The following is a 15,053-nucleotide window of genomic DNA, read 5'->3' as shown; positions in this document are numbered from 1 at the left end:
TACCCAATGCTCAATAGAGAGGATATTAAAAAAAAAAAAAAACAGGGATCGAATCTCTTATGTCACTAACAAATCACAACATGAAAAATTCAACCCCTACACTCATCAAACTCATGTCTGTCTTGTTTTCGCAGGCACTTTCACATTTAACACCAAAGCTAAATGGGATAGCATGAGTTTTGAATTACTAATAATAGCAATATCTTATGGACCACAACCACCCTTTGCGCATTATCATATCACACTGCCAGAATTGCCTGAAATAAGATCTTTGGAAATTATTTCTTTCAGATAGTAAAGAAAATAATATGAAAGATAACAAGGGGGTGAAGGCAACGGACAAAGATATGTGATTTTATAAGAATGCCATCTGGAAACATGTACCCCAACTGTAAGAACGGTGTGTTTGCCACAAATGGTATATTTTTTTTCTAAATATACACTCATCCCCTATTGTTAAAGCATCAATTTCCTTAACGTTAATCTTTATCTGTTAGTTTGAAGAATTTGATGCTCAAGATAAATGGATCTTAAGAAAGCTTTTATTCATGGAAAGTTCAAAAGCATAAATGCAACTAATTAGAGATTGATGTCATTCGGACGATGTTTGCACTTGAGATGAAGAAGTAGAAGACATATGAACCTGTTTTGATACCTTTTTTTCTTCAATGGTTGTTTTCTTTTGATACCTAATGTGCCCAAAGAGTGGTTGCCCTCGTTGCATAGTTGAATGTTCTCCTTTTACACCTTTTTTTTTAATGCTTGTTTTCTTTTCATACCTAATGTGGCCTAAAGAATGGTTTTCCTCATAGTATAGTTGAATGTTTTCCTGTTATAGAATGTTTCGAAAGTAAGATTTATGTTTAGTGATAACAATTACTTTCTAAGGTAAGATTAATAGCTCTTGGACAAAATTCTGTTCACACCGAAGACAAATCATGAGAAGGAACAAGAAGGAAACTTGGTGACATGTTTTATTGTCTAAATTTTGTGGAAGATAAGATATTGCTAAGTCACAACTTTCTTCAAACACTAAACAAGCAGAACTGTTGGAAACTTTAGTCATTTCAATTGATTCAATCCGACACTCATCACACTTCAAAAATTCTATATTTCAACCATTGAAATCCTATCACAAATCCAAGCACAAATTAGCAGAAAAATGGTTACAAATCAAAGATTACCCATCAAAAAAAGTTCATGGTTACATAGGTGAAGAAAAAAAAAAACATGGCATGGTAGTTAGGAGAGGGAGAGAGACGAAATAACTCACATTTTTTGAACCGTAACCGTTCATACGTGCTTCACTTTCGTCGAGATAGCCGGAGAGATCGCCGGAGAGATTGCCGTAGAGATCGCCGGAGGAGAGGACGAAAAAAAATAAAACAGAGACGAGAGGAGAGAAGAGGGAAGAGAGAAGAGGGAAAACTTAAATGTTTTTTATTTTTCTAAGTCAAATCACTCTGTTTCTGCAGAGGGGCATTCTAGTCATTCGAATTTTCGTTAACCGGGTTTTGACCCCCTTATGTGATTTTCAACAAATACTTGACCCCTGTGATATTATGTTTGTCCCCCCTGTGTCAAATTTTCTTTTAATCCATTTTACCCGATATGTGCTATTTGGACCATTTTTATGTTATGGGGGTATTTTAGTCATTTTTGAATAGGGGTATTTTTCTTCATTTTTCATGATGAAGGGGTATTCTGGCTATTTTATACGATATGTGTTATTTTGATCGTTTTTATATCATGGGATATTTTATTTATTTTTCATGACTCAGTGGTATTTTGATCATTTTTACCCAATATAAGGGTATTTCAGTTAATTTTCATGACTCCAAGGCATTCTAGTCATTTTTACACTAAATGTCGTATTTTGATCATTTTTCATGTCATAAGGGTACTTTAGTCATTTTCACCCAACATTGAGGTATGTCAGTCATTTTGGTATTTCGATTATTTTCCATGATCTAAGGGTGTTTTGGTCATTTTATTCGATTGGGTATATTGATCATTTTATACGTCAGGTGGTATTTTAGCCATTTTCGTGACTCGATGGTATTCTAGTAATTTTCACACTATACGGTGTATTTTGATCATTTTTACGTGGGTATTTTTGTCATTTTCCATGACTTAGGCATATTTTTATCATTTTTAGGCCCAATTTAGATTATAAATAAGCTCTCTCAAAATGAATGTATATATCAAAAAGTTTATACTAACTTGAATAATTTGTAATTAATGTAGATTTGAAATCCAAACGTAGAAAAATACTTGCCAAAAGTCAGATTTGAATTTAAAAACCCAAATTCAAATCCAAATCCAAATCTATCAAAACAGGCCCTTTCTTACCCTTTTCTTCTTCCAACATTGTAAGTGTGTGGAAAATTCAACCCGCTTTTGAACAACATACCCACTCCTTTATTTGGCATGTAGCGTAGTCATCAAACTATTCTACGTACAACAAAAACAAACAAAAACTACAGAAGACCCCAAGTAGTATCATATCCTACAGAAGACCCTCAGAAACACACTAAAACGCTGCCTGCTCACCCTCACCATCCACAACAGCAGACAAGAAATCGCTGCTCCCCGTGTTACGAGCAGAGCAATTCGCACGAATTTCTCCTTGCTTACCAGTCAGCACGCTCAACTGACCCATCTTCACCATCGAAAACGCAAACTTCTCAAAGAACAAAGTCTGATTCACAGCGAAACTCGTCACGATCGGCCTCGTAATCTTGTTGGTGTACAAATCTTGATCAGACGTAAAAAGACCTTGACGGTTCATGAGGTCTACATAATACTTATTATCAAAGAGATCGGGGCTTCGGAGATCTAACACGGTGGTGTTGGCAGTGTCTCTGGCTGGGCATGTGGCGATGAGTTTTTTGGCGTAGGTTTTGTCCATGTTGGAAGCTTGGGTTGGGTAGAGACGGTCTGTGAATGAGGAGCAGTGGCCGATTCCGATGGTGTGGCCACCGGAGAGTGCGACGAGATCGGTGGCATCGAGGTTCTTTTTAGAGAGTGCAGTTATGAGGGCGTCGGCATCGTTGAAGGGACCGGGGAGGTTAGCGAGCGTTGTGTTTGTTGTAGCGAAGTTTAGGCTGTCACGCCGGCCCAAGGGAACCGGGTAGTCTGGACCTCCGGACTGTGGTTACAAAATAGGAGGTTATGAGGTTGAAGTTAGGAAGAAGAAGGAGAAATGTTCATGTTGTTTGCAAATTTGATAATGACATTTGTGTCTTCAAATTACACCCATCCAATGAAAATGATAATCTACACACCACTGCTTTGACTTTTGACAATTGTACGTATTACTCGCTTAAAATACTTGATATTAGCAATACCACGTTTTGATAGTTGCACAAACTTAGCTTGTCTTTTTTGGGACTAATAAACTTTCTAACTGGTTAAGTAATAAAAGATGAAATGAATTAGAGCAATTAGGAAAACTTTCTCTTTAAATATCAGCATAACCTTGATTTTTGGCCTTACATCGGGAATATTACTAAGAGATTTGCCAGGGACCACCGCCGGCAGGTTGTTGAATGTGAGAGCAGCCACCAGAGATGAATTAAATCCGAAATGATATCAGCACAACCATGTTTTAATAATCACATAAACCCAGTTTATCTTTTCTTTTTTAATTGCCTTTTCGAGCTTTTTGGGAAATGTAATAACCTTTTAACAGCTCTTTAAATACTAAAAGACAAGATTAGTTAGTGAAAATATCAAAACAGAGTTGCGCTTATATCACTTCCCTAATAGAGTTCTAAAACTAAATAATTATATTAACACCGTAATGTTAAGGGGAGTGATAAATCGACTCCCATATATCTTAAATCGACTCCCCATGTGTCTCTCTCTTCTCTGGGTTAGAGGGAGAAAGAGGAGAGAGGAAGACACATGAGGGTCGATTTTTAAGATACTTGGGAGTCGATTTGTCCCTGCCCTTAGGTTAAACGTTAAAATAAGGAATTTGATAGGTCCATCACAAAAGGCATTTTGAGGAACGTCTTTTGCATGAGGGAGCATGCAAAAGAAAATTCGCTTGAAAATGTAAACATCTGAAGATAAAATGGTTTAAATAGGCCCACTTCTTTTTATAATGCCACTCCATTTGTAAGTTGCAACTTATCTTATTTGGTTTTCGCAGCTTCCTTAGCTTTTCCAATAAGAAAGATATAAAAGAGGGAGTGTAGGTATCATTTTCTCAACAAATACCCAACCAATAATTACGACCAAGAGGCATCAGACAGTGCACACTTGGGAAATCATATCTTCTCCCTTTATCCTTCTTGGACCACCACTTTGTTGTGTGAAAGGGCCAATAAAACCCTTCCCTGCACACAATTTTCCGTAGGTAGATGATATTTTCGACCCTCGGTAGGATAATCGCCCCCTCTTCAGGGTGAATTGTGGGCAGAATTTAACGCTCTCTGACCGCAAAATCAAGTTACAAGGGAGCGCATTATCCTACGGTGGGGCGAAAATATCATTGCCATTTCCGTATAGCAGATTTTGGTTCAAAATCAGTGCTCCGAAAAGTGTGCACTGATGCCGTGAAACACGAGTACAAGAAAGCATCTGATCGGTCTCATCGGACGGCTGAGATCGCAAGTTAAAAAGCAGAGGAGTGAAACAGAGAGAATCTTACGAGGACAACGGAGTCACGTGCAGCAAGAGCCGTGACATCGGCGCAGGAGACAACTCGGCCACATGCCTTCTCGACTCGGCTTCGGAGGTCGTTGATCACCTTAAACGCGGCTGGTCTCAGCGTTAGGTTCGGCGGCGCGTCTTGCTCGCTCGGCCCACTCGCCGAGCCGTCTAGGAGAACGGAACCATCACACCCCTACATTGATTGATCCACCCCCAAACAAATTTTAAAAAAATTAATTAACATATGTCAATTGATATTTCCACCCCTCTTGTTTCTTGAAGATATCTGAAAAGACAAGCACAAGGAGGAATGGAAATATGATATTTATAGGGAAATGACATATTTGTCCCTATTTTTTTCCCTGGGACAGCCCCTTCCAGGGTATTTATAGGAGTGCAACTTGGGTCAGGCTCAACTCGAACCTGACGGGTTCAACTCAATTTTGGCTCGGGTTGGGTTGGCATTTTTGTTGGTTGAGTTGGGTTGGAAAAAGCCAACCCGATTTAATTTCGGGTTGGGTTAGGGTTGAGGCCTTGGCAACCCGACACGTCCCGATTCCCGAACCCGACCTCCATCCTCTAATTTTATCTTGATTTTCCTTGAGTTATTGTATTTTTCTGTTGAGAATTTATATGAAGCCCGACCGTCAAAATAGCAAGGGCTAGGTGGCAAACCACCTAGGCCTTGTAAATTACCCGGTCGGCCATCATATAAAAACTCTTTTCTGTTTGACCCAAGGCGAATCTGAATCAACTTGACTCAATCCGACCCAATTTCGGGTTACAAGGGTTGGATTAGGGTTGACCATCCTCAATTCGAGGCTCAGGTTGAGTTGGGTTAGGGTTGAGGGAATGCTATCACGGGTTGGGTTAGGGTTGGCCTGAACCCGATCCAACCCAACCCAACCCAACCCGAGTTACACCCCTAGTCATAAATACCCTAGAGGGGCTGCCCCCAAGTAAGAAAAGTGGTGAATATATCATATCCCTGCTTATAACACCTTGCTGGGAAAGGTTAAGAAGAAAAGTGTGGTACGGGTTGTCCCAAACAAACAAAGTATTGCCAACTGTATCAAAGCAGGGATATGAGAAGCTCCCTGATATGGGTATTTATTCTTGCAACAACTTTTTTCTTCTTCTTGGAGCTTAGATGAGATCCAACAAGCCATCTCAAGCTTATGGGAAATTGCAAAATCTAATGAGAAAAGTTGGAACTAGGAGCTGATATTTCCACCCCCATATTTGTGTATTATTATCCACTCTGCAAACAAGATCTTACATCTCAACGGAAAACACTAAGGCCCTGTTTGGTAACTATGAAACATTTTTCTATGGAAGTGGTAAGAGGGGTAAGGAGGGAGAAGAACCGAGAAGAAGCAACGGGTGAGAAAGGCAAAAAGAAAAAAAGGAAAAATAAATAGTACTTTGAGTGGAATTTTTCCCTTGTTTTTCAGCCTTTTCTTGCCTTCTCCTCACTCAGTCCTCAAAGGTCTCTCCCTCTTTAACCCAGCCCCCCCGCCCCCCGCCCCCCCCCCCCCCCCCCCCCCATAGGGTAAGCTAATATTCCATGGAAAAGAAATTAATGGTTTCCAAACATGGCTTGAGAGAGAGAGAGAGAGAGAGAGAGAGAGAGAGATCAGTTCCCTGAAAATAACCAGTGGGATTGTCTACAAATCATAAGTCTCAGCTCCTAAATAGACTCCCTGTGTAATGCGTAGTGGGATTAGGCCTATGCAAAAAGACAACTAAACACCCCCCCCCCGGCGCACATTAGAGAAAGCCTCAGATGGTTTACCTGCACGAAACAGTCGTGGAAGTGGATTCGAAGAAGGGCAGCAGCGAGGCCGATGTCCTTCTTGAAGACCTTTTGGAGCTCTTTCCTAACAATGCTTTCCAAATTTGGGCAGCTAGATTTATAGAAAGTCCATGAAAGTCCCTTCACCAGAGGGGGAGAGCTCTGGGCTTCTGAGAAGGAAGAGAGTGAAAAGAGAGAAGAGAGGAGTATAAAAAAGATGACAGAAATAGAAGCCATGGCAGCTGCTTCAGAGCTCTGTTTTTTGTTGCTACAATCAAAGAGAAAGCAAAACTTTTATAGGCAGATTTTGAGCAAAATAATGAGGGAAATAAATGGATTTTTCAACTTTGTTGTCTAGTTAATTAATTAAACGCTGACTAGGTATTCTCTTCATTAAGAGTCTTAAGAATATATATATATATATATATATATAGGGACATGTTATCAGCACTACTGTATTTTGATGAGGGCACTCCTCACTTTATTAAAAGTACGGTATGGCCCGCATCATAGGATGATCCAAACCGTCCATGAGATGGGCCACAGCCTAAATAGGTTGTGTCCCAAAAATCATTTCCATAAGTTGATCCTAACCCTCTGATCTGAATGTTAGAGGGTTGATCCTAACCCTCTATAGATCGGATGGTTAGGATCAACCTTTTGGAAATTATTTTTGGGGCACAACCTATTTAGACTGTGGCCCATCTAATGGACGGTTTGGATCATCCTATGGTGCGGGCCATACCATACTTTGCATAAAGTGTGGAGTGCCCTCATCAAAATACAGTCGTGCAGATAACATTTCCCTATATATATATATATATATATATATATATATATATATATATATATATATATATATATATATATATTGGTACTTGACACTAAATCATCTTGTCTTTTATTATTTAATGAGCTGCCAGAGGTTATTTTAACTTCCCATAAGCTCTCGAAGCAAATAAAAAATTTAGGATAACGTGAGTTCGTGCACTTATCAAAACATAATTAATCTCTGCTATCTTATTGCTCATGCAAGAAACGAGCACTATTAGTATGTAAATGATTTATATGACCTTTGTTAGAGGTTTAGGGTTAAGCAAGAGGTTGCTTAAAGCATTACACCTAAGGTATCTAGTTTGGAATACCAAGTTTATTGCCTCCAGCCCCTATATATAGAGATACACTAGGGTTAATGACTGGTTAATGGACTCTAGCCCATGTAGGCCCACTACACCAGTCCATTATCTTATTGGGCTTATATTAGAACATACATGAGTTATACTATATACCCAACAATCTCCTCCTATGTTCTACATATAGCACAATCCAATAGATAGATAATGTAATGTCCAAACAAAATATTGAATCATCCATATCACCATATCAAAAAGGATTTGTAATCTAACTGAAAATAAGAATACTTTTAAGAATAACCAAGAGTTTTAGAAATAATCTAAATTCAAACAAAAACAGTTTCACTTGTAAGTGAACTATTTAATCAGCTGAAAAGAAAATAATAGTTCCCTCATGGCTCTATAAGGATTCACTCATCAAGTAAGTCATCATCATCAAAATCCAAATCGAGGCAAGCTCCTCCATTTTCGCCAATTCCTATAAATTACCAAATATGAATTTCATTAAAAATGAATCCAATCATTTGTGTAAATTACTAAAAGTATTTAGTTCTACAAGAAGAACTTAGTACAATTTCATAATGGCTGAAAAGTAAATATCAATAAGCATCAATGTCAAGTTTCATTAAAAAACAAGACCCTAATAGTTTATTTTGCAAAGAACCATTCCATGTTTCCATTTGGCATGTTACAGCCATCATATCTAAATTGACTTAAGTTGTATCATCAAGTTTGGAATGAAACAACCTTTCCAAGAAGGACATGTCATCAAATATAGAATAACATAAAGACAACTGTAAACATCATTGAAACATATCAAGTGCTTATCTTGGCCAAAAGAGAGGGATTCAAAAATTCAAAATAACATGGATATGTAGGTTAAGACCTGTCTATATAGTCTTTAACCACATCTCCCCCACAGTTTTGAATATTTGATCCTTGTCATCGGCCATATTATCCCTTAATCTCAATCAACCAAAGTGATAATACCTTGTTCTATAAGATAATTCAGCGTGACATGTTTCAACCTGACATGTCTCCTCTTACCATTAAAGAGTGAGTTTTTCACAATCGTAATTGTAGCTTGATTATCATAGAACAAACTTAAAGAGTTAATCTTTAAACGGGTCAATGGAATGTCCATGATTAGATCTCTTATCAACTCTGCTTCATCTCTTGCAGAAGCTAGAGCATAAAGTTCTGATTCCATAGATGACAAAGCAATGCAAGTTTGTCTCTTTGACTTCCATGCAACAGCTCCCCCACCCAGTGTAAATATATAACCACTGGTAGATTTACTGTCTCATGATTCTGAGCCACATGATGCATCAGAATATCCTTCAAGGATAGAAGGATGGCCATTATAACATAGAGCATAACCTTGAGTACCCTTAAGGTACCTCATCAGCCTCATAAGGGCATCCCAGTGCTCACAGCCAGGATTACTAGTGAAACGGCTCAACATGCCAACTGTTTAGAATAATTCAAGTGATTCACACTGGCTCCTTCATTAGGTCTCAGCTTTTTGATATAATCAAATGGTATCTCAATCGGTTTACACTCACAGTATCCCCATGTAGAAAGTAGTTTCTCAATATAATGGGCTTGACTAAGAGTGATCCCTTGCCTATCAAAACTTACTTTCATACCAAGAATGGTGTCTACCACTCCAAGATCCTTCATGTAGAGTTCTTTAGCCAATATTGATTTCACGTCACTCACTATAGAGAGATTGGAACCGAGAATCAACATGTTGTCTACATACAAGCAAATAATTGCAACCTTATTCGACACAGAACGGAAGTAAATGCATTTATCTAAGGATCTGGTCTGAAAACCAAAGTTCTTTACTACCTTGTCAAATTTTTGATGTCACATTTTAGGTGCTTGTTTAAGACCATACAAAGATTTGTTTAACTTACAAACTTTGTGCTCAAAACCTTCTATGACAAACCCTTCAGGTGGGTTCATGTAGATTTCCTCTGTGAGGTCTCCATTAAGAAAGCCGTATTTACATCAATTTGATACACACCATACTGCTCAATAGATGCCAAAGCAAGAAGAATTCTTATCGTAGACAAATGACAGACCGGTGAGTAGACATCAAAGTAGTCTATGCCACTTACTTGTGTATAGCCTTTAGCTACTAAACGTGCTTTATACTGAGCTATAGATCCGTCAGGATTAAGTTTCTTCTTCAAAATCCACTTACAGCCCACAGTCTTAGCCCCACTTACATCAAATCGACTAGCTGCGAAGTTTGATTTTGTAACAGAGAGCTCATTTCATCATCAATGACTTCTGTTCACAACAAAGAGTCCCTAGATCTCATCTCTTCCTTATAGGATGATGGATTATGCTCTAAATGGTAGGTCACAAAGTCCTTACCAAAGTTCTTGGGTACTCTATCTCTTATAGAAACTCTTAAAGGTTCTGATTCAGAAATCAGTGTAGGACAGGTGTTAGAAATATTCTATTCAGACTCTATATGAGATTCTGTAACCATCTCAGTATTGCTAGGTATGGTCAAACCATGATCTCTGAGAAATTTATTCTCAAAGAATACTGTATCTCTAGATTTTATGACCATATTGGTAGATAGATCTAAAAACCGATCAGCAGCACTATCTTCTGCACCACCTAGATAAACACAAGTGTTGGTTCTAAGATTTCATAAAGGATGTTTGCAACAGATGTGTTCAAAGGGGTGTAATTGTACATGTGAAACTGTTGCGAGGGAGCTAGGTTGCCAGATTGTGACTGCCTGTTGTCAGATCGAGGAGGTTTAGCCTGACCGTTGTTCAACCGAGTCTCCTCCTTCCGCTTCTCAGGAGCTTTGGCGAGTTCTAACTCTCTTTCCATAGCGAAAGATTCTTCGTTGTTGATGTATTTGTCTGCTACCGCCATTAGCTCATGGAGATCTCTGGGAGGGTCGATATTCAGGGATACTTTGAGATCTCTATCATGGACAGCTGATTTCATGGCTGCTCTAACCATCTCATGATTAGGGTCTTGGATTTATGATAATTCAGCCCTGAATTGCCCTATGAAGGAACGTAAAGTTTCCTCCTTTCCTTGTCGAAGAGCGAGGAGTGCGTTGGCAGGTTTCTTCTGTGGCCTACTATTGGCAAAGTATGTCACAAACTCCCTACCTAGCTCTCGAAAAGAAGATATGGAGTTAGGTTTAAGGCGGACGTACCAACTATTCGCTCATCTTTTTAAATATGAGGAAAAAGTGTGACACATGACTGTGTCGTTAGCGCCTTTAAATTGCATCGCCCTTTGGTAGGCTTGCAGGTATTCCAATGGATTTGACGTACCATCGTAGAGATCGAGCCTCGGTAATTCGAAATTTGGTATCAATTGGGCCTGTGCTATGGCTTCTACGAATGGTGATTGTATTTAATTCTCCCATTCAGTCAGGAGATCTGGCTCATAAGGTTCCTTAACATGACGTTGCATCTCCCTGACTTGTCGTTGAAGTTCGGCAAGCAATCCCGAGTCGGGGGCATTAACTCCGTCTCTCAAATTTTAATGCGGGTTGTCTTGCCCGTGATTCGGATTTCCCGCACTATTATCCCTTTGGGGGACATTATTGTTTTGGGCTGGAATAGGCCTAAAGGTCAATTCTGGTGCCCTTCAGTCGTTCGCCTCCCTGTTTTCGTGATTCGGCCTGGGGCTAGTGATTGAAGCTAAAGGTCGATGATTTATTGGCCTTCTACTGCGAGGGTGTTTGCCCTCAGGTGATTTGTCTTGTTCTTCCTCTAAAGGCGGATTCCTTACTTCCGCGATTAGTGGAGGAACACTGACGTTTGAACTATCGGTGGGGGAGGTGGTAAACGTCTTAATATTTCCTGAAGTGCAACAGAAACATCCCCAACTTGTGTTGCCAGTTGATTGAACATGGTCATAGTGACTGGAGTGGTATCTTTGTTGGTAGGCGCTTCCTCCAGAATAGGGCTTCCAGGGATTGTGGGTTGTGCTTGACTCCTGGTCATTACTCCTTCACCTTGTGGGTTAGTAGTGACAGATTTCGAGGCTTTTGATCTCGAATTCGTCATGGTGGTCCCCACGGATGGCGCCAATCTGATGATGTCGAAATCCGCTCCCCACGATCTAGTGGTGATAGAGTTGGTCCTGTAAGCAACTTGTACTGACAAAAAAGATATTAGTAGAACCGTAATTATGATACTTCAATAGTTAAGCTAGAAATCGGAATCACATGAGGATTGAAGGGAAGGAGATTAGATTTAGAAGCATTACCAACGAAGATTGATGGAGAAGGATTGCGACCGAACTTGGTTGTTGCCAAGCTGCCTACATACCTCTTCTTTGATGATCAAGTCTAACGTAGTTCCATATGAATGTAGGGGTCTCTTTTTATAGATTTAGAGTCATCGGTAGCTTAGGAAGCTTACCTTTTTTGGAGTCTTTTCTTATTGGAAGACTTTCCCATGGAATGGGTTTCCATGGGTATCTTGGAGATCTTTATGGTCTCCTTATAGACGTGATTTTCATGTTTACTGTGCTTTGAGGAAGGTTGCCGTATACGACTCTTTCTTATTTGGTGACGTTGCTAAACCGCAGAAGTAGAGAATCTTTCTTGCCCTCTTTTCATAAGAGGCAAGTTATGTTTCCTATCGTGGGTGGTCCCAACAGTGGCCATACGAAATTATTTACAACTATTTAAGAGAAGCTTTGTCAATTTTGGGTCTTGCAAGGGTGTAAATGTGAGCTTATATGTGAGATCAAGATTGTTGATCTTGTGGGACAACAAGCGGCAATGCATATTTTCTTTGTTCCATCCCAAATGGACACCCCACACATAGATCAACGACTAGGATCATCCGTTCCATCTGTTTTCAAGTGTATTTTGTTCTGTCATTCAGATCAATGGATCTTATCATGTAAATGAGGCATACATGGGGCCCAGTGAGTGCCTTTTTAGGAAGGAGAGTAAAAGTAACTCTATTTTAGAATTTTCCATAACTTAATTTAAAATAAAATTTCTTCGGCATGTGCCTGTACTCTGTAAAGAAGAATTAGATTTAACAACAGAACATGCAAGTGTAAACATGAGAACGAGTTGTTCGAGGTATTCCATTATCTACTTTAATAGTTAGGATATGCTTGGAAAGTAAGGACAAGTAGTAGCTAACTTTCTTTGACCGGAGAAAAAGGAAGTGGAAAAATCATTTTCGTAGAAAAAAATATAGTATTGTTTTTAAGCTTTCTCGAAACCTTTTGTGGTCCTAATTAGCTTGATTGACCATTTTAATTTTCCTTGTTCAATGTACCGTGTAATGTGGACATTAATGATAAGGGTGTGTATTAGGGTGCAACTCGGGTCGGGTCGTGTCGGGTCCAACCGTGACCCAACCCGAGATTGCATTCACTCAACCCTAACCCAACCTAAACCGAGCCTCCGGTTGAGGATGGTCAACCCTAACCCAACCCACCTCCAAAACGGGTCGGGTTGGGTTCAGGTTGAGTCGGGTTCATCCCGGGCCCAAATAGAAAAATACAAGAGAAAAAAGCACAATCCTACAAAAACATGAGAAAACTAGAGGACATAGGTCGGGTCGGGTTGTCAAGGCCTCAACCCTAACCCAACCTGAAATTAAATCGGGTTGGCTTTTCCCATCCCTAACCCAACCAAACCTGAGAAAATGCCAACCCAACCCGAGCCAAAATCGGGTTGAACCTGTTGGGTTCGGGTTGAGCCCGACCCAAGTTGCACCCCTAATTAATAATGTCCGGGTCCAATAGAAAAATGTTTTAAGAATCTTATGTACTATCAGCCTAGTGAATCCGAACTGAGTGTTTGTGATCATCTGGTTTCCAAGATTTTTAGCCTATATATGACCAGAGATCAATGGTCACGATCGATCACAGTTCATTCAAGAAATGTACCAGTGCCAATGGGCCATTATCAAAATATTAATGGAAAACAAAGTGACTAGTGCCATTATCAAAACAGTTGTGTGCCAATATCAGTTCTTTTTATAATGAGAACGTTAAAATTCCCAAGTGGATAGTAGCCGCCCATGTGACTTGTTTATATAGATGTACGTTTTCTGTTCTAGCATCTTAGAATGACCGCACAATATAAAGGTGGACATGAATATAAAGGGGGACATGACTGGCCACTTGTGAAAGTAAATGGGAAAAAAAAGACTACATATCTTCTTAGAATAAAAGAATAGTCGCCACCTTTGAAAAGTAGAGAAATTATCTGGTATTTCACACAGAAAATCAAGGGTCGGTTTGCCGAATGAAGGGGTTTTCAATCATTCCGAGAAGATAAGTTGCATTTAGCACTGTGGATTGTGGCGTAAAATTTTTTTTTTAGGGGCCATTTGGATACACGGATTTTAGAATCCAGGATTTCTTCAAAATTGTAACTAAGAGACAATAGAAGAAGAGGACCAACCGTCGTTTTTGACTTCTCGCCCTTCTTCCCGTCAGCAAGAGAGTAGTAGATCCTCTCATATTTCCAGGTTTTAAAAATCATAGGATGCAGGAGAGATTTTTAAAACTTGAATTTCTTGCTTAAAATCCGAAAAACGCTTTTTAGGGTTTAGGGTTTGGGTTTTAGGGTTTAGGGTTTAGGGTTTACGTGTTTTCAAACTAAAAACCTGGATTCTAAAATCCGCGTATCCAAACGGCCTCTTAGGAATGTTTTTGTTTCATGATTTATAGAAAAATGATATGATTACGGTTTGTTTAGAAGAATGCAATTATAAATTGAAGTCCTAATAAGCAAAACTTGAACAATGATGGTTGATGTTGAAATTTTGTTTCTTGAAAAGCAAGAAATTCTGGAAAAGTTTTTATTTTCTTAACTTTTCTAGAAAATTCCTGCATTTGAAAGAAGGCCTTTATCCAACCTCTTTGGATGGGGGTGTGGGACCCGATCCCGCGAGAGGGGAATGGCCCGCGAGCCGCCTTCCTCTATCTTGGTCTCTCGCACCCACGCGAATAGCGTGTACTTTTTATTATTGATTTTAATTACCCAACCAAGCAGGCACCAACCAAGCCATAGGGTGCAAACAAAGGTGCACACCAGTACCCATAAGGGCAGGGGTAAGCTGCCGAGCCTAGCAAGGTGTGATTTAATTCATCTTTTCCGTGAACTTGAGATCACTAGGCAATCCGAATTCCATTCAAGAGAGAGTGACAGAGTCACCCCCTAGAGGAGCGATCTAGGACCAATAATTGACCATAAATCTAGACTCGTTACCTGGTTACGAGAATGGAAGGTATGGAGAGTTACCACCACATGCACCATTCATGCCCGATAATCGGTCTTCAATTCCAAAATTTAACTCTTTTGATTTCTTTTAAATGGTTAATTTAACTCTATATTAATGTGCGAACTACGTGACATGCATCCTAAGATCTAATTTCAATGTAATTCCTAAATGTGTATCTTGATTTTCTTAATTTGTTTGAATTCAATA

General features: G+C 39.4%; 1 protein-coding gene across 1 annotated transcript; it reads right to left on the bottom strand.

The window, feature by feature from the left end:
- Positions 1–2,329: 2,329 nt before the first annotated feature.
- LOC143857999 (peroxidase 12-like) lies at positions 2,330–6,739 on the bottom strand. Its single transcript, XM_077368578.1, has 3 exons — positions 6,458–6,739; positions 4,661–4,855; positions 2,330–3,151 (listed from the first exon to the last, which is right to left on the bottom strand). Exons 1-3 carry the CDS (start codon positions 6,692–6,694, stop codon positions 2,534–2,536), a joined length of 1,050 nt encoding a protein of 349 aa, XP_077224693.1. The 5' UTR covers positions 6,695–6,739; the 3' UTR covers positions 2,330–2,533.
- Positions 6,740–15,053: the final 8,314 nt, after the last annotated feature.

Source organism: Tasmannia lanceolata, unplaced genomic scaffold (genome assembly GCF_043159265.1).
Source record: "Tasmannia lanceolata isolate RefF3 unplaced genomic scaffold, GAP_Taslan_0.1 ptg000025l, whole genome shotgun sequence".
NCBI lineage: Eukaryota > Viridiplantae > Streptophyta > Magnoliopsida > Canellales > Winteraceae > Tasmannia > Tasmannia lanceolata.
The sequence above is the reverse complement of the archived record's forward strand: the minus strand, read 5'-3'. Positions and strand labels throughout refer to the sequence as shown.